The sequence below is a fragment of the Pleurodeles waltl genome, chromosome 6 (genome assembly GCF_031143425.1).
Source record: "Pleurodeles waltl isolate 20211129_DDA chromosome 6, aPleWal1.hap1.20221129, whole genome shotgun sequence".
NCBI lineage: Eukaryota > Metazoa > Chordata > Amphibia > Caudata > Salamandridae > Pleurodeles > Pleurodeles waltl.
Window position 1 is genome coordinate 257,203,361 of NC_090445.1, and position 25,927 is coordinate 257,229,287.

Genomic DNA, 25,927 nt, shown 5'->3' on the forward strand with positions numbered 1-25,927 from the left:
TCTGATAGTGAGTAAATCTTAATATGCTACGACGATAGTAATATGTTATATATTATATAACTGCCTTTTAAATTAGAAATATGGTTTTGCGCTTCTGATTTGTATGTGCAATTCGTTTTGCGAATAGTCCCTGGTGCTCATTTTACAAGTTGCGGACATGGAATTGATGCCCTTTTGGAGTCAGTGTAGTGTTGGTGTTGCAGAAGTGGCCTTGCAGGAGCATACCATGAATGAAGCCCCCCACGCGAGGAGGTGAGGGTGCAGAAATGTGGCAGTCCAAGGTGCACTTCTTTGGGACAGCATATGTGGATACTCGTGCAAAATATTTGGACATATGCAAATTATATCTGGACACATTTGCATCATATGTGGACACTGGTGCAGCATGTCCGAAAATAGAAACAGATTACGAGACCACTGGTGAAATATATCTGACAAGGGTGCAGATTATCAAGAATCTTCATGTACATTTATTTGTATAGGACACGATGCACAACTATATTTATTTAGGAGCTTGTATAAATCATTTTGAGGTCGGAAAACATAGTGATTAGGAGAATTGGGCTCTTTGCTGACCGCAAAATGCTTTTATATATTTACAAATCACAAATGTTAACAAACAGCAATTTGTGTTTGCGATTTGCCATTTGGAAGGGGCGATCTTAGGGTGTCCCTTCAAAATAGTGAATCACAGTGATATGACTATTTTGTGACCAAATTCCAATTGCAAACGATAAATATTGTAGCTACATCTCGAAGGGGGCGATCAACCGTTCACAAATGGATGTGTTCAAAACACAATTACAAAAACCTTTTTTATGAGCAGGTAGTGGTCTCATGGATGGCTACATGATCATAAAAAATGCTTTTGTGAACATTCCCAAAAGGGAAAGGGTCCCTTGAAGACCCTTTCCCATATGGAAATGGCCTACCATCTCCTTTGAAGAGGTGGTAAGATATTTATGTTTTGCGACTGGATTTTTGTTACAAAGCATTATTACATCCCTAAAAGAATCATATTGAGAAGGGATGCCTTTTTCATACCCCTTCTAAATACTGATTCAGCATCTATTCACAACTTTTTGCCTTCCTCCTCCATTTGTCATGGGGACCTCTTGGACCTGTGTTGGTTCCCCCTTGTCTTTAACTCTATTTAGCCTCATTTTATATTTCATATTTTATTCGTTTTAAGTAAAGCTGCTTTTAGCAATGACTTTTTACATATTTTATCAGCTGCTTGTTTAGTTAGCCTTTGCACAACATGTAACCAGTACTTTCTGTTTAAGGCTAAGAACACTATACACAATATCCTAGTTTGTGTTGCCCATGCAGGAGACAACTTCTAAAATCTAGACACAGCATTGCATCAGGACTGTGCTTCCAACACAGTATGGTTTAATATTTAAATGATGGACTAACCCAGAAGGGGCTGAGGGCAATCCAGGTTTGACTGTCCTGGGACGAATGCTGTGTTTGACATGAAGCTCTGCTGGTTGTAATCTACCAGCCCCCAAGAGGATTGTCATGTACACTGTAGGCCGACTCCTTACACCGTCGGGAGGTATGGGGCTGGGGCTAATCCCTTAGATCAGGCCAGGCGGAAGGGTACACCCGCTATGCTCTCAAGTATAATCTTAGTGTTAGGTAGGAACTTCTACAACATCTAGATTAAAATTCACTATGATTGGACTGTTTACTTTCTTTACCATGTATATAATGTTGATTGCTTTGTAATTATGACAGCTCATTCGTTTTATGCTAGATTGCAATTGTTTTAATAAATGTATTAAAAAAATATCTGTCATCTTTTTCTGTGACTCACCTGGGCATGCATTAGTAATACAACAAAAGGGTAAGATCTGTTTCCAGGACTTCCCTGGGGAGTCAGAGTGTCATGTTCAGTTTGCCACAAACACCTTCCACCCCAGTTGGTTTGGGGGTTCAGATTAAACACTGTGAGCTACCCAGGAGTTGGGTCAAAAAATTCTGATGGTTTGGATAGAGTTAATCCCCTACATTGTGAAGTTCTGTTGTCCTAACATGCAGTTCTGCTATCATAGTAGAAACCGTATAACACATGTTTGCTTCTCACATTTTTGCTGGCCTCTGCACATTTTACCACTGCAGATCTGTGCCAAAGTGCATATGCCTCCTCCTTAAAACATGGTAACATTGGCTTATCGACAATTGGTCTATTTCGTTTACTTGTAAGTCCCTAGTAAAGTGGTACTACACAGTGCCCAGGGCATTTAAATTAAAAGCTACTAGTGGGCCTGCAGCACTCATTGTGGAACCCACTTAAATAGCCCTTTAAACATGTCTGTGTGTGTGCAGTTTTAGACTGCCATTTTGACCTGGCAAAATAAAACGTTTGTGTGGCAATACCTTCCTTTTTAATACATATACGCCCCCCTAGGGTAGGGCCTAAACAGCCCACAGGCCAGGGTGCAATGTATTATAAAGGTAGGTATTAGACCTGGCATCCTTTGCGTGGTCTCACCTAACATTTTGCCTCTGCTTCCCAGGTTGTTGCTCTGTGCTGGACTCTGTTTTTGCTGTTTTTGTTACTCTGGGCACTTTACCACTGCTAATCAGTACTAAGTGCAAGTGCTCTCTATGTGAAATTGTATGTTTAATTGGCTTTTCTATAATTGGCATATTTGATTTACTAGTAAGTCCCTAGTAAAGCGCACTTGAGGTGCCCAGGGCCTGTAAATCAAATGCTACTAGTGGGTCTGCCTCACTGATTGTGCTACCCACATGAGTAGCCCTGTAAACATGGCTCAGACCTGCCCCTGCAGTGTCTGTGGGTGCAGTTTTTAAAATGCCAATTCAACCTAGCAAGTGTACCCACTTCTCAGGCCCAAACCTTCCCTTTTTCTACATGTAAAGGACCTCTAAGGTAGGCCCTAGGTAGCCCCATGGGCAGGGTGCAGTGTATGTTAAAGGTGGGACATGTACTGAAGAGTTTTACATTTCCTAAGAGTGAAATACTTCCAAATTCGTTTTTCACTGTTACAAGGCCTATCCCTCTCATAGATTAACATGGAGGCTGCCTTTAAATATTCTTAAAGTGCAGCTTCCCCTTTGAGAGCAGATAGAGATTTGAAGATTGGGGTCTCTAAACTCACAAATTAAAAATACATCTTTTAGTAAAGGTAGTTTTTAGATTGTTAGTTTGAAAACGCTACTTTCAGAAAGTATGCATTTTCTTGCTTAAGCCATTATGTGACTCTGCCTGTTTGTGGATTCCCTGTCTGGGTCAGACTGACCGCTGGGCTGTTTGTAAACCTCCTCTAGACAGTGACACAAAGGGAGCTGGGGTGTAGTCTGCATATCCTATTGAGCCAGCTGGGTTACTGTGGAGGGAGGAGTGGTCTCTTACATGTGAATGGGCTATCTTGCCCTCACACAATGCTGTCTCCAACCCCTTGGTATGTGTCTGGGGCCTGGCCTGGGCAAGGCAGGATACAGTGAACAACAGTGTTTTTTCTCTGACGTTCGGCAACTTCACAGGCAGAAAGGGGTATAAGTATTGGGCCCAAAACCCCAGGCTTTATATCACATCTAGATTCAAGAGAAACCTCTGCCAAGAAGAAGAGCTGAAGAGCTGAGGAGAATTGCTGCCCCTGCATGGGACTGTGCTTTGTTGGGCTATCCTGCAGTTGCTGCTTCTGCCTGTGAAAGGTGACAAAGACAGGACTTTGTGGTACATTCCATTAATCTCCAAGGCCTTGGACTTAGCTTGCCCCTGTTCTGAAGTCTCAGGGCCATCAAAGACTTCCTCTGCCAGCACCTGGATTCTCTGCTGAGACGCCTGCCCTGCCAAGGGGTGCCTAATCCAGTCCCTGGGCTCTGGAAAGGAGAAGCTGGTGAAAAAAACAAGCAATACCAAGTGAACTGACTTCGGACAACTCTGGACTGACGTCGCTACCAAATCCCGTGACGCCGCCTGCAACTGAAGCCTTGGTCCTTGCTGGAGTGCGACGACCCCATAGGCCCTATGCAGCTGCAGCCTCGCTGAAGTCCGCGACTCCATGAAGTCGCCACACCACGTCATGACCACTGGATACCGACTCCAATCGAAGTGTGCGGATCCAATTCTTCGCACTGATGCCACCTCACCACCACCACTCTGCTGCTAGGATCCAATGCCACCTCGGATCCAGCGATGCCACGGTCCCCGACTCCATGCAGAGGCTTGTTCCCTCATTTTCACAAGGTACTGTACCTGGGGGGTCCATGTGACTCCGTGACCAGCGTCATTGGCGTCAGATTGTTGGGAACGACTGTCACGACGCTGTGATATCTCCTAATCGAAGCATTTGTGTTTCTGAGCTCTATTTTTGTGTTTCATCTTGCAAAGTTCATAACTTTGCTTTTGTATGTTGGAGTTTTATCATTTTGGTCTTGTTTTGTTTAGATAGATATTGGCTATTTTCTCAACCTGTGTGGGGTCCGGTTTGTAGTGTTTCACTGTATTACTGTGTGTGCTGGTACAAATTCTTTACACTTTGCTTCTGGGTTAAGCATTTCTGCTCGTGCCAAGCTACCAAGGGGCGAGCGGGGGTTAACCGGATGTGTATCTCCTTTACCCTAACTAGAATGAGGGTCCTTGCTTGGACAGAGGGTAACCTGACTGCCAACCAAAGACCCCATTTCTAACAGTAGGACATGTCATTTTAAGTTTTACATGTCCTGGAAGTGAAAACTTCTTACATTGGTTATTGACTACTGCAAGGCCTATCTCATACATAGGATCACATTGGAGGTACCTTATTACATTTAACAAGCTGTCATTTCTAAATGGCAGCAGGTAATCAGTTCATGTTTGGTGTCATTTGAATTGTAATGAAAAATCCTCTCCTATGGTAAAGACACATTTTAAATAGCATTTTTAAAAATGCTACTTTTAGAAAGTTGCCATTTTCCTTCCTCTGCCTTTTAGTGCCTGTAACCTGTCCTGGGGTCACAAGTGGGTATAGCTGACAGTTGGGCTTTGTGTATTCCTTCTAGACAGCCACACACAAGCGAGAGCTTAGGTGTGCCTGAATGGGCCATTACTGGCAAGATGGGAGGGTGGAGTTGGTTACAGCCCTACTTACACGTGAATAGGCTGTATCCTGCCTACACACAGGAGGGCTATATACCCCTTGTATTTTGTCTGAGCCAGGGCAGGAAATGTAGGATGCCTGACGACTTTGAAGGGAAACATCTACAAGCTCCTCCCACCTTTCCGGGAAAGGGCACCAGGTATAAATATTGGACCTTAGACACCGACCACCTCACTGCACTTCTGGACCTGTGGATAGTCTGCCAGGAAGAATAATTGCTGTGATGCTAAAAAGACTGCCACTCTGCTGGTCTGCTGGTCTGCTTAACTTCTGCCTTGCTGGACTGCTAACTTGCCTTGCTAATCTACTACTGCCCTCTTGCCTGAGTGAGGACTAGATCTGATCAACAGGATCTCAGAGTGCCTCAAAGGCTAGTTGGCTGGCCTTCTGACTACAGTCTCAGAGACAGAAGGATCTGACAGCCTTAAACCCAGCACCTGGTCATCTGTGAGTCACTCCATGCAAAGTGGTGCCACTCCAGGCCTGGACCCTTGGCAGTGGGCCTGAAGATGCCTTGCCAGCCCATCTGTGGAACCAGCAGAACCGACACATCTCCTCTAAGCAACTTTGTTCAGGGGGCACAAATGCGTTCCTGTAGCTGGCTTGTGCTTGATCATAGCTGACCTGCACTTGTGATTTCTTCCCAGTTTGTAGTGTTGCACAGATATTTTAGAGAACCCCTCTGAGTTTTACCTGACTGCTCTGTGCCAAGCTACCAGAGGAATGAGCACAGATTAATTTAAGGTTTGCTTGTGACTTCAGGCTGACAAGGATTGTGGTTCCTGCTTGAATAGGGTTTCACCCCCCTCAACAAGTAACCCAATTTCCTACGATTAATATTTGGTAACATTTTACTGAATCACTAATTGGCTTTGGTGAATTTAAAAATGACAGTTTGAGGTTGGAAAGGCTCTGATTTCAATAACCAGAGACTTACTAATTGTAAAATGGCATAATACGAGGGTATTATTTTGTACATTAGGAATCATGATTTCCCAATTGCAGTTCGGTAACAGTTACAATTAGGAAATTGCAATTACTAAAGTTTGTACACCTGGCTCCTAGATGCCAGTACAAAAATAAAATTACAGAAAAGTGCAGGAAACAGATAGAGAAAGCAGTGCCACATAGATTAAGGTAGATGTCTGGAAACATTTGTGCATACCTTGAAGGTTGTTTCTGAAGAGTTAAAAAGCATTGAGGATGTTTGAATTAAGATTGTTCCAGAGGCTATGTGCCAGTATTGAGCATATCCTGTTGCCTCTGCTTCAGGGTCTTGCTATGAGAGGGTTTCCTGGATCTTAGTATGAGAACATGGCTGTTGATATTTTTAACATATATTGTAGATCTGTCTGGTGGATCATTCGATGGAGTTATAGGTGAGACAATATTTATACATGTATCGTCCCTGTACTATGAACGAATGAACACCTTTCTGATTGGCTGACAAGGTTGATGCTTTCTTATTCCAAATATGAGACAAGTGGCACTTTGGGCCAGTGGTGTAGCAAAACTTGAGGGGCGGAGCCCTGCAAAGAACATGGAGGGGGGCTCCTCTTCCTTCTGAACCCATGGGGTCCAGCCATCAATGCACAGTGCTGGCTGTGCTGGAGGACCTCCTCCCCCCCCCCGGGCTCGGGCCCCCTGCACCTCAGCGGCTAACGTTACACCACTGCTTTGGGCTTTTTGTCATCTCTTGATATTGTATGCTGGTAAGTAAGCCTACAAAGCACTCCTATAATCAAGGCAAAAGTAATCAATGGTGCCTAGAACTATCTGGTGGTTTCCTGGCCATGTGAATGCTAGAGGGTTTTTTCAGTAGTTCCACTGAAATAATATAGCTTTTATTGCTGTTCCACTCTATGAATTGAGCCTGAGGATTGCATTCCTATTGACTGCCAGGATCATTTTGTCTTTGATCGAAACATTTGGCCAAAGATCATGTGTAGAGGATAAAGAAACCACTTGCATGATGAGATGGTGAGGGTCTAGGATGCCTACTGCAGTTTTGAAACCACTGAGATGAGGCAATTTTTTCCACCCAGGTTTTATGGCTTGAAGGCGGTTGAATATAACCACGAAATGTCAGAGCTCTACAGACACTCTATGGGTTACTTGGGCTCTGGCAGTGCATATTTGGCCGCAGGTGCAACATACATATCTCAGCACTGGCACAGTGTAGCTTATATGAACACGGGTACACTATGGCCCTCATTATGTCAATGGCTGTATTGACTGCCTACTGCCGCGGCGATGGCCACCAAAATACCGTCGCCGCAGCTACCTACCGTCTGCCATACTATGACCGTAGCCACAATTCCGCCAGAATGATGGTGGAATTCCGGCTGCAGCCATGGCAGCGGACGGTGGTAAGGTGATACATGATATGGCCTGGCGGTATTCTGCTGGTGGACGCTGCTTCTGGCAGCAGCACCCCATCCCGTCTCCTGCCGGAGGACCCCCTGCAATCAGGTAAGTCAGGTGCTCCAACAGGGGAGGGGGTGGGGGGCGTTGTGTGTGTGTGGGGGTGTTTGTGTGTGCGTGTATGCGAATGTGTGGCGTGTGGAATGAGTGTTTGCATGCATGGTTCTGAGTGTGCATGTATGTTGTGTTGTGTGAATGCATGGGTGCTTGTATGTATGTATGTGTGTGTGAATGGATGTATGCGTGGTTGAATGTGGGTATCAATGTGTGAGGATGCGTGTGTATGATGGTGCATGAATGTGTGTGTCTGTCGTGGGGGGGGGTCTGGAGTGGGATGGGGAGGGTGGTAGAGGGCCCTGGGGAGGGGGGCGGGGGAGACCCCTATAAGTGACAGGGAAGGGATTCCCTGTCACTGATAGTGCCTACCGCCATGCTTTTTGTGGTGGTAAGGAAGCCACGAAAACCATGGTGGTGGGCGAGGTCATAATCCCAAGGGTGGGACAGTGACGTCCGCCTGGCTGGAAACTGAAGTCTGTTACTGCCCTGGCGGACGAAGTGGTACATTGGCAGTTTGGCTTGAGCCAAACCGCCAAGGTCATATTTTGGGGAAGAGTACCACCAGCCTGTTGGCAGTACTCTTCTCCAAAATACCACCGTCCACCAGGGTCATAATGAGGGCCTATATCTGGACAAGAATATAAGCTATTCAGATGTGAGGACAGCAAATCTGGATACTTCCAGAGTATAACTGGACAATGGTGAAAAGTACCTGGACACAGACAAAGCATTATTGCACAATGATAGCCGTTCTGGTACAGCTTTTGTAACATGGGTGAATTATAAGGAAATAGTGCAGCATATCTTGACACAGTTGTAGCATATCTGGATACAGGCACAGCATACCTAGACACTGATACAGATTGCAGCTTATCTGGATACGAGTGCAATTGTGCAGCATATCTCGACAGTGGCAGCATATCTAGACAATGTCACAACATATTTCAACAATGGAAGACCATATTTAGACAATGGTAAAGCATATCTAGACAATGGCGAAGCACATCTGGACAATGATGCAGTATGTCTAGAAAAGGGAACAGCACATCTAGATAATGGCACCAGATATAGAAAATGGTGCAGCATATTTAAACAATGGCAGGATACCTAGACAATGGCACAGTATTTCAAAACAATGGTGAAGCATATCTGGACAATGCTGCAGCATATCTAAACAATGGCAGGATACCTAGACAATGGCACAGTGAGTCAAGGTCTGGCGAAGCAAATCTGAAGAATGGTACAGCATATTTAGACAATGGAACAGCATATCTACATAATAATGCAGCATATCCTGACAATGGCAGCATATTGAGACAATGAAGAAGCATATCTCGACAATGGTGCAGCATTATCTCGACAACAGCAGCATATCTAGACAATGGTAGAATATTTAGACAGTGGCAGCATATCTAGAAAATGGCAGCATACCTATACAAAGGCAGCATACCTAGACAATGGTGCAGCATATCTGGACAATGGAAGCATATCTATAAAATGGAGAAGCATACCTGGACAAGGCAGTACAATATACGGACACTGTGCAGCATGAATACTAGTCCTTGTGTACTGGCTGATTTCTCACCCCTGTGTGCTGGAGGCATCCTAAATTTGTTCAGTAAACTCTTCTGAAATCTTCGTCAATCTTCAGAAAATCTTCAGATGGATCCCAACAGACAGCCGCAGGACAGTTACCCACGCCTTAGTCACCAGCAAGCTCGACTACGGCATCACCCTCCAAGCCGGCACCTCGACTACAAACATCAATAAACTACAACTCATCCAGAATGACGCCGCCAGACTCATCCCGGTCCTCCCACGCCGAGAACATATCTCCCAACACCTGTGGACCCTCCACTGGCTCCCTGTCGAGAAACAAATCACCTTCAAGCTACTCACCCACACGTACAAGGCTGTACACAATGCAGGACCAGCCTACCTGAACCACCCCGTTTCCTTCTACACCCCGCCAGATCCCTCTGCTCTGCCCAGCTGGCCCTGGTCACCATCCCTCGCATTCGTAAAACCACCGCTGGAGGACGATCCTTCACCTACATTGCAGCAAGGAGCTGGAACAACCTCCCTCTGCATCTCGAACAAAGCCTATTGCTCATCATCTTCAGGAAGAACCACAAGACGCGGCTCTTCGGACGAAGCCCCCGCCCCTCTGCTCCCCCCGGCGCCTTGAGACCCTCACAGGTGGGTAGCCATGCTTTACAAAAACTGATTAATTGAGTCTGCTGGAGGAAGGCTGTATGCTAGAACATTCTATACAGAAATATCGCCTGATATAAAAATTGTGTCCTAAATCTTGTCTACAAAAATATTGTCCAGTTCAGAATACATTTTTGTAATAACCGCAATGGACAGATATGTAGTAGAAGATATTCGTGACACAACATTTCTGTCAGACGATATTCTGAGAGTAATATTGTTATTATTCCCTCATATTATTCCCTTTCTGGCTTGCCATCTTGACAGGGAGGTGTTCTTGTGGGTTCAAGGACCCCATTTATGGTATGGCTAAAGTAGAGGACCCTATTACTGGATTTCTGCTCTTACTGTCTCCTTAATTTAGGCATTACTTTTTATATGTAGCTCTGTCTACCTTCCTGACAAGGAGGACGCCATGGGTGCAAGGGTCTTTCTTCATGGGATTACCGACGTGGAGTGCTGTAGTGCTCAGGTGGTTCTATCCCAGCTGCCTCATTGGCATGCCAATAGTGCCTGAGCAACATTATTAAACACAAAATAGGTTTGTGTCCAGTCAGTGTGTGAGTGCCCGTTACAGGTAGGTGAGACAACACATTACCTCGGATAGTTGAGCCAGACCCCAGCTAAGAGCAGGTGTAGGAGCTGATCCTTGAAAATAATTTACATATAAATCACGCAACAGTCATAAATTGTGCTCAAAGTTCAAGAATATCTTTCTTTGACAAGTTGAAGCGTTTCACCTTACTACATCAGATTCTATAAAAAGTATATATTAAAAGTTGGGGGTTGTAAAAATGAACTAAGAAACATTACTTCTGTCAGTCTGATGACAGCGCCATTAGTAAACTAAGAGGCAAGTCAAGGGTCAGATATGCAGTATGTGTAGCCTAGATTCTTGTTATAGATGGAGCAACTCTAAAGGCTATTAAGAAACCTTTTTGTACAGTGTGCCTTCTGAAGTCATAAGAAGGTCATCCTATATGTGATGAGCAAAAAAAGAGGCTTGGTGAAATACAGTATTTGCCTAGAATCACACAATTTGGTCAGGCAGGGAAGCTAGGATTGGTATTTGTTTCTCCTTTCAAAGGTTAATGGTCTGTGCATGATTCTTGGAGGATGAAATCAGAGTTTTTGTGACAAGCAGAATCCACATTTTACTTTGGACATTTTTACCTAGGGAAAATGTGGCAAAGGACATACCAGCACTTCACAACAGAGACTTAGTTACATGTTCCTTTTTTGTCTGTACAGGGAGATTTGCCAGGATTCACAGGATGCGAAACTGAGGCCTGGGATTTGAAACCATCTCCCGATGATACATGGTCGGCAACTGTAGCCACCAGGGCACATCGCCTACTGTGAAAGGTCGTCTCGTTTTAGGATCAAGATTCCCAGGGGTCCTCGTGCGGAGTCAGAGTAAGGCATTTGGCTCTAGCTTTCAGTGGCTCACACTAGAGAGATACCTGCTCAGATGCTGGGCCCTCATTTCACAGACTGCTAGGCATGTCCTGCTGGCACTCCCTAATAGGTTCTGATTGAGTTGGTAGGCTGATAGATGAGCCTGTCATCATTCAGGACGCCATAATTGGTTTCCTAGGTGTATGAGTGTGCATGAATGTAGTGAAGGAAGCATCTCTTGAGGCCTTTTAGCTAATGTTTGGGGCTCTCGGTTTGAAGGTTGTGTTTTATTCTCACTTTCGTCATGACCAAGTGTCTGCTTTGTGATCTTTATATCTGTTAGAAATGGGGTTTTTGGTTGGCAGTCAGGTTGCCCTCTGTCCAAGCAAGAACCCTCACTCTAGTCAGGGTAAGTCACACACAATCCAAAATCAGCCTGTGCTCACCCTCCGGTAGCTTGGCACGAGCAGTCAGGCTTAACTTAAAAGGCAATGTGTAAAGCATTTGTGCAATAAATCATACAACACCATAGCATAACACCACAAAAATACACCACACAGTATTTAGAAAAATATATAATATTTATCTGGGTATCTTCAGGTCAAAATTATCAAAGTTGCAATACGAATTTGTAAAGATATCACTGAAAAGTGATAGAAAGTGTCTTAAGTCTTTAGAATATAAACAAAGTCTCTTTCAAGAACAAGTACCTGGTTGGGAGGGGAAAAATCTCCTCAGAGGGCCACAAGAGAAGAGGTGCGTGGAAAAAGGGTGTGTGCGTCGATTTCTCCCCAGCACACACGGACTTGCATCGTTATTTTCCACGCGGGGAAGTCGGCGTCGTTTTCCGGCGCGTGGACAGTCTCTTTCTGTGGATCGCGGGGATTACCAGATGTCACGGGTCTGTGCGTGGATTTTCCTGCTTGTTCTCCGGCTGCGTGTCGGTCTGCGGGGCTGCGCGTCGAAATTATGATCTCACGGCAGGCGTCGCGTCGATTTCTCCTCTAGACTTCGATCTGTGGGGCTGCGCGTTGAAATTACGATCTCACGGCAGGCGTCGCGTCGATTTCTCCTCTAGAGGTCGGGCGGCGTTGTCCTTGCGAGGCCGTGCGTCGGATCTTCGATCGTCCCCAGAGCGTCGCGTCGATCAGCGTCGGAGTGCGGCGTTTTTCTCGCCGCGAAACAAGCTGTGCGTCGAAATTTTCGGCGCGCGGAGCGTCCAAGTAAAAGAGAGAAGTCTTTTTGGCCCTGAGACTTCAAGGAACAGGAGGCAAGCTCTATCCAAGCCCTTGGAGAGCACTTTCACAGCCAGACAAGAGTTCAGCAAGGCAGCAGGGCAACAGCAAGGCAGCAGTCCTTTGTAGAAAGCAGACAGGTGAGTCCTTTGAGCAGCCAGGCAGTTCTTCTTGGCAGGATGTAGTTTCTGGTTCAGGTTTCTTCTCCAGCAAGTGTGTGATGAGGTAGGGCAGAGGCCCTGTTTTATACTAAGTTGTGCCTTTGAAGTGGGGGTGACTTCAAAGAGTCTCTACGAAATGGACCAAGCCCCCTTTCAGCTCAATCCTGTCTGCCAGAGTCCCAGTAGGGGGTGTGGCAGTTCTTTGTGTGAGGGCAGGCCCTCCACCCTCCCAGCCCAGGAAGACCCATTCAAAATGCAGATGTATGCAAGTGAGGCTGAGTACCCTGTGTTTGGGGTGTGTCTGAGTGAATGCACAAGGAGCTGTCAACTAAACCTAGCCAGACGTGGATTGAAGGGCACAACAAGATTTTAGTGCAAAGAAATGCTCACTTTCTAAAAGTGGCATTTCTAGAATAGTAATATTAAATCCGACTTCACCATTCAGCAGGGTTTTATATTACCATTCTGGCCATACTAAATATGACCTTCCTGCTCCTTTCAGATCAGCAGCTGCCACTTCAACAATGTATGAGAGCAGCCCCAATGTTAGCGTATGAAGGGAGCAGGCCTCACAGTAGTGTGAAAACGAATTTAGGAGTTTTACACTACCAGTACATATAACCACACAAGTACATGTCCTGCCTTTTACCCACACAGCACCCTGCTCTAGGGGTTACCTAGGGCACACATTAGGGGTGACTTATGTATAGAAAAAGGGGAGTTCTAGGCTTGGCAAATACCTTTAAATGCCAAGTCGAAGTGGCAGTGAAACTGCACACACAGGCCTTGCAATGGCAGGCCTGAGACAAGGTTAAGGGGCTACTGAGGTGGGTGGCACAACCAGTGCTGCAGGCCCACTAGTAGCATTTAATCTACCTGCCCTAGGCACATGTAGTGCACTCTACCAGGGACTTACAAGTAAATTAAATAGTCAATCATGGATAAACCAATCAGTAGTACAATTTACACAGAGAGCATATGCACTTTAGCACTGGTTAGCAGTGGTAAAGTGCCCAGAGGTCAAAAGCCAACAACAACAGGTCAGAAAAAATAGGAGGAAGGAGGCAAAAAGTTTGGGGATGTCCCTGTCAAAAAGCCAGGTCCAACATGACCCCCTACCAGCCTAAAGCCAGGGGAGAACAATCACTATCCTGATGTACTTCCCTGTTTGAGGCGACAGAACAAGGACCCAGGCCCACAACAGCAGGGGCATGCTCCAGTTCTTCGCCTTCCTGACTCCAATTGGATCACTCTGTCCATACTCTCAGGGCCCACTAAGCCAACCCATGGGGAACCTTTCTCCTTACCTGCGGATCCCATCTGTGCAGCACCTAACCTCACTTTGCTCACAGATGTATCCCAGGAACAGGATAGTACCACCATGACCAACACAGTGGTGTTGCCCACTCTACCCCCGGGGTGTGACACTTGTCCCCTCCCCAGGGATAACTCTGTCCACCCGGACAGCAAGCCACAGTGATTACTGACAGCTGCCAGGGATGAGAGCCAGGCCCCAGGCCTCTCAAAGCTCTCCAACCACTGTGGCTGTGGAGAGTGGGGGGCGGTAGCCACAGGTGCTGGGCACCCTTTAACCACTCTCCCTTCCACCAGGTCAGGGATGACAGCCTGAACCTGGTCCTCCCCTCTGGGGCTCTGTACCCTCCCTCCTGGAGCGGTACCCCCAGAGTCCAACATGGTTAGGGTTCTTACAGAAGTCGCCCTGTACCATTCCTCCACCAGTGCAGGGCTGTTAACCTGCAACTGGCCCTCCAACCTGGGGCCTGTACCTTCAGGTTGGACTAGGGCCCGGGGTGAGGCTTCCCTCCCCCTGCCCTCCCTTCTGGGGTCCAGCACCCTCCAACTAGGAGTGGCCTCCTCAGAAGACAACATGGTAGGGGCACTGTTATCAGTAGCCCCTCCCTCCAGGTCCGGGGGGACACCCTGAACCTGGTCTTCCAGCCCAGGGTCTGTACCCTCAGACTGGATCACTGCCTGGCAAACCAGGACTCCCTGGGGGGCACACCTGCCCCCCACCAGGTCAGAGTTTAACCTCTGACTTTGGTCATCCAACTCAGAGTCACCACCCTGAAGTTGAACAATTGCCTGGCACGCCAGGACTTCCTGGAGGGCACACTGACCCTCCACCAGGTCAGAGTTTAACCTCTGAACTTGGCCATTCAACTCAGAGTCACCACCCTGAAGTTGAACAATTGCCTGGCACGCCAGGACTTCCTGGAGGGCACACTGACCCTCCACCAGGTCAGAGTTTAACCTCTGGACCTGGTTCTCCAACCTAGGGTCACCACCCTGAGGTTGGGCAACTGCCTGGCACGCCAGGGCTTTCTGGGGGGCACACCTACCCCCCACCAGGTCAGAGTTTAACCTCTGAGCCTGGTGCCCCAACCCAGGGTCACCACCCTGAGGTTGGGCAATTGCCTGGCACGCCAGGACTTTCTGGGGGGCACACCTACCCCCCACCAGGTCAGAGTTTAACCTCTAAACCTGGTCATCCAACCCAAAGTCAACACCCTGAGGTTGGATAATTGCCTGGCACACCAGGACTTTCTGGGAGGCACGCCAACCTCCCACCAGGTCAGAGGTTAACCTCTGAACCTGGTTCTCCAACCCAGGGTCACCACCCTGAGGTTGAACAATTGCCTGGCACGCCAGGACTTTCTGGGGGGCACACCTTCCCCCCACCAGGTCAGAGTTTATCCCCTGAACCTGGTTAGCCAATCCAGAGTCACCACCCTGAAGTTGAACCATTGCCTGGCAGGCCAGGACTTCCAGGGAGGCACACCTACCTCCCACCAGGTCAGAGTTTAACCTCTGAGCCTGGTTCCCCAACCCAGGGTCACCACCCTGAGGTTGGGCAATTGCCTGGCACGCCAGGACTTTCTGGGGGGCACACCTACCCCCCATCAGGTCAGAGTTTAACCTCTGAACCTGGTTATCCAACCCAGAGTCAACACCCTGAGGTTGGACAATTGCCTGGCACAGCAGGACTTCTTGGGAGGCACATCTACCTCCCACCAGGTCAGAGTTTAACCTCTGAACCTGGGTATCCAACCTAGAGTCACCACCCTGAGGTTGAATCTTTGCCTGGCATGCCAGGACTTCCTGGGGGGCACTCTCACCCCCCACAATGGACATACCGTCCCCAAGGGTCACACAAGAGTCTGGTTGGTGCAGGTCTCCCGACCTCTGCCCATCCGACAGAGTCTGGGTTTCCCCCAAACCAGAAACGGTTTCACCTGGGTCATTCCTGGGGGGCTCTGCTCTCAGAGCTGTCCCCTGACTCTCAAGGTCCTCCACTGGGGTCTGCAACCCCCTCTCAACCCTATGTCTGGACTTCTGCACCCCCTCACTAGGAGGGGTACTGCCAGACACCAGAACTGTTGGGATGCTGGCTACAGTCACCCCCCCAAGTTCTTCTGACACTGCGGGGCTTCCCTCAAAAGATGGCCCTACGGTACAGGCTAGGCTTCCCTCCTGGTGTTCCCTCATGGAACCCTCTAGGACCTGGGACCTACCTGGGACACTACAATCCTTTCCCACCTCACTCGGTTGGGAACCACCTAGACCACTCCCTTCAGGAGCACCCCCAAATGCCTCTTCAGACTCTCTGGTACTCACCCAGAAGTCTGCCTCCATTGTAAGTTCCCTGGGGTCAGAGAACTCACACTCCACCTGGTGTTGGCGTAGCTCTGGAAAATAAGGACCAGACATATGCTCTCCAGCAATTACATCATTCTGCCCTTCACATGTATTAACCACAGTACCCTTCACCCAACCACCCAGTAACTCAACCTTGGAAAAGCACTCTACTTCACCCTCCTGAGACTGGTGAGACAGTATATGTCTGTCCCTGACACTCAACCCATACTCTTCTGGGATGTCTCTACACTCTATATCCAGGACGTCCACCAGGGGGGAACCCTTTTCTCTGTCCCTCTCTGCTAGAGTCAGTAAAGTGTCCCTCCCCCCAGTAGGAATATGACTCCCTGTGCCAGTTCCCCAATCCTTCTCAGGGACCCTGTGCATAACGGGAACTACCTCATACCCTTGAACTGCCTGGGGTGTGTCAACTCCCTTCTTCAAGTTGGGCACCACATCTCTGGGCTTGTTCCCTTCTTCAGCAGTACTAGATGCAAGATTTTTGCTGCCACCATCTGAACTGGACTCAGCCCTTCCGGCCTCCAGTTTCAGCTCTTTACAGCTCAGCTCTTGAGCTGCAATCTTTTCTCCTTCCAGGGCTAAGAGTCTTTTTGCTTCAACCTCTGCAAGATACTCCTCTAATTGTTGCTCCTGTCGCCTTTGACCTCGGAGCCATTCATCTATTTCTGGGTCACTGTCCAACTCTGAGTAGTCTTCCTCCTCATCTGAGTAGTCTTCCTCCTCATGTGCGTAGTCCTCCTCCTCCTCTGAGGGGAACTTAGTCATTTGGTTTCTTGCTGCCTCTCTCTCTGCCCATCTTTCCTCCCCCCAGACTATGTAGTGATGGAGCATCTCCGCCTTAGTAGATCTCCTTGCTACAGGAAGGCCCCATTTTCTGCAAAGCTCCCTTAGGTCAGCCTTAGTGAGGTGGTCAGTACGAACAAAGAATGAGTAGGTAAGCAATCCCATTCTGATAAGATCTTACCAGCAAAAACCAAAATCCAAAGTCCAAAATATCAATAGTATATCCAGGAGGACATCAGAGAATCAAAAGCCAAAAAAGATGAACAATCAAGTTGACCTTCAACTGTGGGTAGGTAGTGAAATACTTAGCTACTGTATGTCACTGCACAAACACAAGTCCTATCCTCACCGCTGATCACCAATGTTAGAAATGGGTTTTTTGGTTGGCAGTCAGGTTGCCCTCTGTCCAAGCAAGAACCCTCACTCTAGTCAGGGTAAGTCACACACAATCCAAAATCAGCCTGTGCTCACCCTCCGGTAGCTTGACACGAGCAGTCAGGCTTAACTTAGAAGGCAATGTGTAAAGCATTTGTGCAATAAATCATACAACACCATAGCATAACACCACAAAAATACACCACACAGTATTTAGAAAAATATATAATATTTATCTGGGTATCTTCAGGTCAAAATGATCAAATTTGCAATACGAATTTGTAAAGATATCACTGAAAAGTGATAGAAAGTGTCTTAAGTCTTTAGAATATAAACAAAGTCTCTTTCAAGCACAAGTACCTGGTTGGGAGTGGAAAAATCTCCTCAGAGGGCCACAAGAGAAGAGGTGCGTGGAAAAAGGGTGTGTGCGTCGATTTCTCCCCAGCACACACGGACTTGCGTCGTTATTTTCCACGCGGGGAAGTCAGCGTCGTTTTCCGGCGCGTGGACAGTCTCTTTCTGTGGATCGCGGGGATTACCAGATGTCCCGGGTCTGTGCGTGGATTTTCCTGCTTGTTCTCCGGCTGCGCGTCGGTCTGCGGGGCTGCGCGTCGAAATTACGATCTCACGGCAGGCGTCGCGTCGATTTCTCCTCTAGACTTCGATCTGCGGGGCTGCGCGTTGAAATTACGATCTCACGGCAGGCGTCGCGTCGATTTCTCCTCTGAAGGTCGGGTGGCGTTGTCCTTGCGAGGCCGTGCGTCGGATCTTCGATCGTCCCCAGAGCGTCGCGTCGATCAGCGTCGGAGTGCGGCGTTTTTCTCGCCGCGAAACAAGCTGTGCGTCGAAATTTTCGGCGCACGGAGCATCCAAGTAAAAGAGAGAAGTCTTTTTGGCCCTGAGACTTCAAGGAACAGGAGGCAAGCTCTATCCAAGCCCTTGGAGAGCACTTTCACAGCCAGACAAGAGTTCAGCAAGGCAGCAGGGCAACAGCAAGGCAGCAGTCCTTTGTAGAAAGCAGACAGGTGAGTCCTTTGAGCAGCCAGGCAGTTCTTCTTGGCAGGATGTAGTTTCTGGTTCAGGTTTCTTCTCCAGCAAGTGTCTGATGAGGTAGGGCAGAGGCCCTGTTTTATACTAAGTTGTGCCTTTGAAGTGGGGGTGACTTCAAAGAGTCTCTAAGAAATGCACCAAGCCCCCTTTCAGCTCAATCCTGTCTGCCAGAGTCCCAGTAGGGGGTGTGGCAGTCCTTTGTGTGAGGGCAGGCCCTCCACCCTCCCAGCCCAGGAAGACCCATTCAAAATGCAGATGTATGCAAGTGAGGCTGAGTACCCTGTGTTTGGGGTGTGTCTGAGTGAATGCACAAGGAGCTGTCAACTAAACCTAGCCAGACGTGGATTGAAGGGCACAACAAGATTTTAGTGCAAAGAAATGCTCACTTTCTAAAAGTGGCATTTCTAGAATAGTAATATTAAATCCGACTTCACCATTCAGCAGGGTTTTATATTACCATTCTGGCCATACTAAATATGACCTTCCTGCTCCTTTCAGATCAGCAGCTGCCACTTCAACAATGTATGAGAGCAGCCCCAATGTTAGCCTATGAAGGGAGCAGGCCTCACAGTAGTGTGAAAACGAATTTAGGAGTTTTACACTACCAGGACATATAACCACACAAGTGCATGTCCTGCCTTTTACCCACACAGCACCCTGCTCTAGGGGTTACCTAGGGCACACATTAGGGGTGACTTATGTATAGAAAAAGGGGAGTTCTAGGCTTGGCAAATACCTTTAAATGCCAAGTCGAAGTGGCAGTGAAACTGCACACACAGGCCTTGCAATGGCAGGCCTGAGACAAGGTTAAGGGGCTACTGAGGTGGGTGGCACAACCAGTGCTGCAGGCCCACTAGTAGCATTTAATCTCCCTGCCCTAGGCACATGTAGTGCACTCTACCAGGGACTTACAAGTAAATTAAATAGTCAATCATGGATAAACCAATCAGTAGTACAATTTACACAGAGAGCATATGCACTTTAGCACTGGTTAGCAGTGGTAAAGTGCCCAGAGGTCAAAAGCCAACAACAACAGGTCAGAAAAAATAGGAGGAAGGAGGCAAAAAGTTTGGGGATGTCCCTGTCAAAAAGCCAGGTCCAACAATATCACATGGAATTTTAGAGCGGAATTGCCTCTTCAGGCAATGATGTGTCCAGAGTCTTGGGCTTTTTCATGTGCTCTGTCTGGCTAACCTGGTTTGACAAGGATCATGCAGATGTAGGTGGTTAGAGACTCTGTCGCACCAACCTTAAGTACTGAAAGAGGTTTGGCCACATAAATGAACGTACTGCAGTTTCTGCAGGGTTGATCTGGCTTTCCTGACCTTTTTGAGCGTGAGGCACATGGAATAACTTCTTCTGTTCTGGGCCTTGTTCATGCCCGAAACAATTGCACAGTATTCCAAAGTCTCTATAAAAGCCAGGCAGGGACGTCATTTATGGAACACAGCTGTGACCCCTGACTTGCTCCTTGAGACGCCTAGCACTGCATTTGCGACCCCTGGTCTCAAAGGTAGCAACATCAGTGGCAGTAACACAGAGGCACCTCGTCCTTACGTACATCGGCTGGGGATGCCATTGCCATGTTTTGGGCATTTTTTTTATTACACTAACCGTGATTAATAATAAAAATGGAGTACAGTTAGCTGGAATGTGACCTACCCTAGCAGTTGAGGTAGCTAAAGAATGCTTTTAAATGTATGTTGAATGCATGCGAAAGTGTGTTTATGTGAGACAGTGTATGCATGTGTGATTGTGTGTTTATGTTGAAGCATATGTTGGTGAGCGAATAAAAAGGCAAATGGCCTGTGATGTCACTTCCGCTTCCCCTGGCCTTTTGGTGAAATGACGTTCTTGAAGCCAAGTGCCCATCGTGGTTTTGTTATACTTGGACTCTGGCAACCACGATCGGATCACGGTGTCCAAGAGCTGGTCTCAATGTAGCTTTAGTTTTACAGCATCTGTGGCTCCCTTATGGGCCTTCTCAATATCAGACTTCTTCGCCGCCAGGCTTCTTCTTGTACTGGGATCATAACTCCATCCAGTGATTTCTTCAGAGTCGCTATTGCCTCTTAGGATGAGGGAGGATACTTGTATATTCTGTGTACAATTTGCTTCAGTGCACTGCACGCCAATTTGGACTGGCTATAGGTGGATCTTGGAGAAGTGACATTAGATTATAGTAAACAGTTATGCATTGACCTCCGCTTCTCCTCCCGGCTAGTAGCAGAGTTAGTGTGTAGTGTTTCAGCATTTGAGAATCAGAGAGGGGTGCTTTACCATGGTCTTCCTACGCCCTGCTGGGTTTACTCATTTATTTTCTATCAGGATATGTCTCCCCTGTTTATGGTTCACATTTCTGCACATTTCCTGGCTGGTGTAACTATTCGACCATATGAGAGCAAAGATGTCCACGTTGTTCTCTGTGCAGCAAGGCTTGGGTTGCCCCAGAGAGGGCTCTTTCTTGTCTAGATTCACTGCTGTGAATGGTTCCTTCTTTCCTGGGCCGTTTTTTCTCATGAGGGTCGGATGTACTTGTACTAGGGATTCGTTGTCAATTCGTCTCTCACTTAATATACCAAACTGCCTTATGTCCGCCTCATTTTAGCTAGCAAGGAAGCCCTTCACTTTCTTTCACTGGGTGGTGAAAGTTGCGTGTTGTTTGGTTTTCAGGGTCCACCTCTGTTATTGACATTTCTGGAATTTTGCAAGTAGCTTTCATGTCGTTTTTCTCTGTTACTGATGGGCCTTAGCATTACACTCCAAATGTCATTACAGAGAGCCCTGTGTGATTGTCCTATTCATGGCAAGGGCCATCCCCCTTTAGGGGTGAATTGGACAGTGTAGGATGGGCACTGGGCTATCTCCTCTAGTAAGTATTAATGAGCCATATCTGATAAGATATGGCACACTTCAGCTCCCTCCTACACTGGCACACTATGTGCTGCTTTGCCTCAACACAGTCACCCTTGCACCATACTTCAAGGGTGCCTGCTTTATGTCCAGGATTGTCCTGAGTATATCTGCCCACTAACTTCTTCAGGGGCGTCTTCATAACCTCAGTGTTGCTCACAGCATTTCTCTGTGGTTAATATGGTGTTTTTTACAGGGCTGAGGAGCTAATTGTCAGATTACATAAAGTAATCTTCGTCACTCCAACTCTCCCTTTTTACACCCAGTACATACATAGGTTTCTGTCTTAGCACCTATAAGGGATCAATCAGCGAAATTCGTTGAGGCTCCGTGGGATACAGTATGAAGTACGGGTGCCCCTGTCCTTTGCAGGAGCATGTTTGGGGGCGGGGCCTCTGTAGGAAGCCTGTCAAAACTCCCAGTTTCCAGAAGTTAGTGATTATTTTAAGAAGTGCCTTGTCAGAGGCGCCTATGGAGGAAAAGGCTCATTTTCTTCACTGGCTGCCCCCCGGGAACATAGACCTTCTTCTGGTTTCTAATGCTTCCTAATGCCATGAGTAATGCTCTGAAATGCAAATTTTCAGGACTGGATATAGCATCTGTCCCCATTTATTAGGGGAGGTGCGGAATTGTATATTTTTGGGCAAATGTCACCAAAACTTCAAAAAATTACATCTTTAACATTAAGAAACTTGCATAACTTTTTTCATGTGAGCGCATACTTCGCGTATTAAAATGTCATGTGAGATACAGACTGGAGACTGTTTGGAGCGGAGAATGTCTTTTTCTAAGCGAACAAGTCTCCAATGGGTAAAAATACCTGCTGTCGTGTTATGCTAAATTTCAAGAACTTTCTGAAAATGTAATTAATTGTGCGTGACTCAAAATTCGAAATTTTCAGCTACTTAGTGGCATGATTTAAATTGAGCTCAGACCTAACCTGGCTCCACACAATGCCACACCAACATCATTTGACAGTGTTGTGAAAATACTTTAATTTCAGGGTGAGAGTAGAAACCAATAGAAACTTCTGCCTTTCGCAGTCTAGTGACGCCTAGTAGAATAAAAAGGAATGCATTATATACTGCACATTCTCTACAGTAAAAGTGTTCCTTGCTTGCACATTTTCATTTTCTAAGTTTGTTTTTTGGTGGCGTCCTTACCTTAATCGCATGAACAGAATAAATGCGACCAGCAAGGTCCCCAGGGAAACGCAGTGTCCTAGGTAATTTATGACCACAGCAATATGGTAATGCACTTTGCTTTTTTTCTGAGGAGACAGAAACAAACATGCATCTGATGAGTAGGGGGGATATGAAATAGAAGAGAACAAATATACACAGAAAAGAAACAGAACAAATACACAGAGACCAGTTAAAATCGGCTCAAATCACTGGACTTGGGCTGCTGTCCCACAGAATGCAGTGTGACCTGGAGTACAGTGGGAGAACAGAGTAAGAACCCCTTGGTGGAACTGCGCAGAGGACGATTTTCCACAGCCTCACTGCTACAACATTACCCCGATTCCACAACATGGACTTCTAAAGGTCATCAACCTACTTAACTTCAAATTTGAAGTAGTTTTATAGATTCTATTGGCTTCAGAAATAATTCCAGGAGTAGCCCAGAAAATGTGCAACTCTAATATGTAGGAAGGCAGCCTCTTTCTAGCCTTGTTACCTCCACTTTTGGCCTGTTTGTGAGTATATGTCAGGGTGTTTTTACTGTCTCACAGGGATCCTGCTAGCCAGGGACCCAGTGCTCATAGTTTGTGGCCAATATGTGTTCCCTGTGTGGTGCCTAACTGTATCACTCTGCTAACCAGAACCTCTGTGTTTATGCTCTCTCTGCTTTTTAAATTGTCACTGCAGGCTAGTGACCATTTTCAGAAATTCTGATTGGCACACTGGAACACCCTTATAATTCCCTAGTATATGTTACCTAGGTACCCAGGGTATTGGGGTTCCAAGAGATCCCTATCGGATGCAGCATTCTTTTGCCACCCATAGGGAGCTCAGACCAATATTACACAGGACTGCCACTGCAGCCTGAGTGAAATAACGTCCACGTTATTTCACAGCCATTTTACACTGCACTTAAGTAACTTATAAGTCACCTATATGTCTAACCCTCACTTAGTGAAGGTTAGGTGCACAGTTACTAAGTGTCAGGGCACCCTTGCACTAGCCAAGGTGCCCCCACATTGTTCAGGGCAATTTCCCCAGACTTTGTGAGTGTGGGGACACCATTACACGCGTGCACTACATATAGGTCAATACCTATTTGTAGCTTCACAATGGTAACTCCGAATATGGCCATGTAACATGTCTAAGATCATGGAATAGTCCCCCCATGCCAAATCTGGTATTGGGGTGCCAATCCCATGCATCCCGGGGCTCCAGCATGGACCCCGGGTCCTGCCAAACTAGCTCTCTGGGTTTTTTTCTGCAGCTACCGGTGCTGCCAACCCTCAAACAGGTTTCTGCCCTCCTGGGGTCTGGGCAGCCCAGTCCCAGGAAGGTAGAACAAAGGATTTCCTCTGAGAGAGGGTGTTACACCCTCTCCCTTTGGAAATAGGTGTTAAGGGCTGGGGAGGAGGAGCCTCCCCCAGCCTTTGGAAATGCTTTGAAAGGCACAGATGGTGCCTCCTTGCATAAGCCAGTCTACACCAGTTCAGGGATCCCCCAGCCCCTGCTCTGGCGCGAAACTGGACAAAGGAAAAGGGAGTGACCACTCCCCTGTCCATCACCACCCCAGGGGTGGTGCCCAGAGCTCCTCCAGTGTGTCCCAGACCTCTGCCATCTTGAATGCAGGGGTGTGAGGGCACAATGGAGACCTCTGAGTGGCCAGTGCCAGCAGGTGACATCAGAGACCCACTCCTGATAGGCTCTTACCTGGTTAGGTAGCCAATCCTCCTCTGAGGGCTATTTAGGGTCTCTCCTGTGGGTTTCTCTTCAGATAACGAATGCAAGAGCTCACCAGAGTTCCTTTGCATCTCCCTCTTCGACTTCTGCCAAGGATTGACAGCTGACTTCTCCAGGACGCTTGCAAAACCGCAACAAAGTAGCAAGACGACTACCAGCAACATTGTAACGCCTAATCCTGCCGGCATTTGCGACTGTTTCCTGGTGGTGCATGCTCTAAGGTCTGTCTGCCTTCACCCTACACTGGAAGCCAAGAAGAAATCTCCTGTGGGTCGAAGGAATCTTCTCCTGCTAACGCAGGCACCAAACTTCTGCATCACTGGTCCTCTGGGTCCCCTCTCATCTTGACGAGCGTGATCCCTGGAACACAGGAGCTGGATCCAAGTGACCCCGACAGTCCAGTGGTCCTTCTGTCCAAATTTGGTGGAGGTAAGTCCTTGCCTCCTCACGCCAGACAGTAATCCTATTCACTGCGTGAACTGCAGCTGCTAGGGCTTCTGTGGACTCTTGCAAGGAATCCTTCGTGCACAGCATAGCCCAGTTCCCCAGCACTCCATCCTGCATTGCTCAACTCGCTGAGTTGACCACCGGCTTCATAGGACCCTCCTTTGTAGTGTTGAGATGACCGCCATGCTCAGATTTCTTGAACGCCTGTTCAATTGCTTCTGCAGGTGCTGCCTGCTTCTGTGTGGACTCTCTGTATTGCTGAGCACCTCCTCTGTCTCTTCCTCCAAGGGGCGACCTCCTGGTCCTTTCTGGGCCCGGGCAGCACCCATTTTCTTTGACTGCAACTCTTGCAGCTAGCAAGGCTTGTTTGTGGTTTTTATGCATGGAAACAACTCTGCATCCTCCAGCACACCGTGGGACATCTTCTGACTAAAGGAGAAGTTCCTGGAACCTTCCGTTGTTGCAGAATCTTCAGCTTCTTTCACCCAGAGGCAGCCTTTTTGCACCTTCATCTGGGGTTTAGTGGGCTCCTGCCCCCGCTGGACACTTGTGTGCCTCTTGGACTTGGTTCCCTTCCTTTGCCAGTCCTCAGGTCCAGGAATCCATCTTCAGTGCTTTGCAGTCAGTTGTTGCCTTTGCAGAATCCCCTATCTTGACTTTACTGTCTTTCTGGGGCAGTAGGGTAACTTTACTCCTACTTTTCAGGGTCTTGGGGTGGGGTATCTTGGACACCCTTAGTGTTTTCTTACACTCCCAGTGACCCTCAACACACTACACTAGGCCTGGGGTCCATTTGTGGTTCGCATTCTACTTTTGGAGTATATGGTTTGTGTTGCCCCAGCCCTATTGTGACCTATTGCACCCTATTGTATTCTACAGTGTTTGCACTACTTTTCTAACTGTTCACTTACCTGATTTTGGTTTGTGTGTATATTTTGTGTATTTTACTTAACTCCGAAGGGAGTATATCCTCTGAGATATTTTTGGCACATTGTCACTAAAATAAAGTACCTTTATTTTTAGTAACTCTGAGTATTGTGTTTCTTATGATATAGTGATATATGATATAAGTGGTATAGTAGGAGCTTTGCATGTCTCCTAGTTCAGCCTAAGCTGCTCTGCTATAGCTACATCTGTCAGCCTAAGCTGCTAGA

General features: G+C 47.3%; 1 protein-coding gene across 1 annotated transcript in view; it reads right to left on the reverse strand.

Annotated features, from left to right (window-relative positions):
• LOC138299622 (corticotropin-releasing factor receptor 1) overlaps nt 1-25,927 on the reverse strand; it is a 1,731,194-nt gene that overhangs the window by 725,005 nt on the left and 980,262 nt on the right. Inside the window, exon 5 of the mRNA XM_069238054.1 lies at nt 22,566-22,672. Coding sequence (XP_069094155.1) covers nt 22,566-22,672 — 107 coding nt within the window. The remainder of the gene's footprint in view (nt 1-22,565; nt 22,673-25,927) is intronic.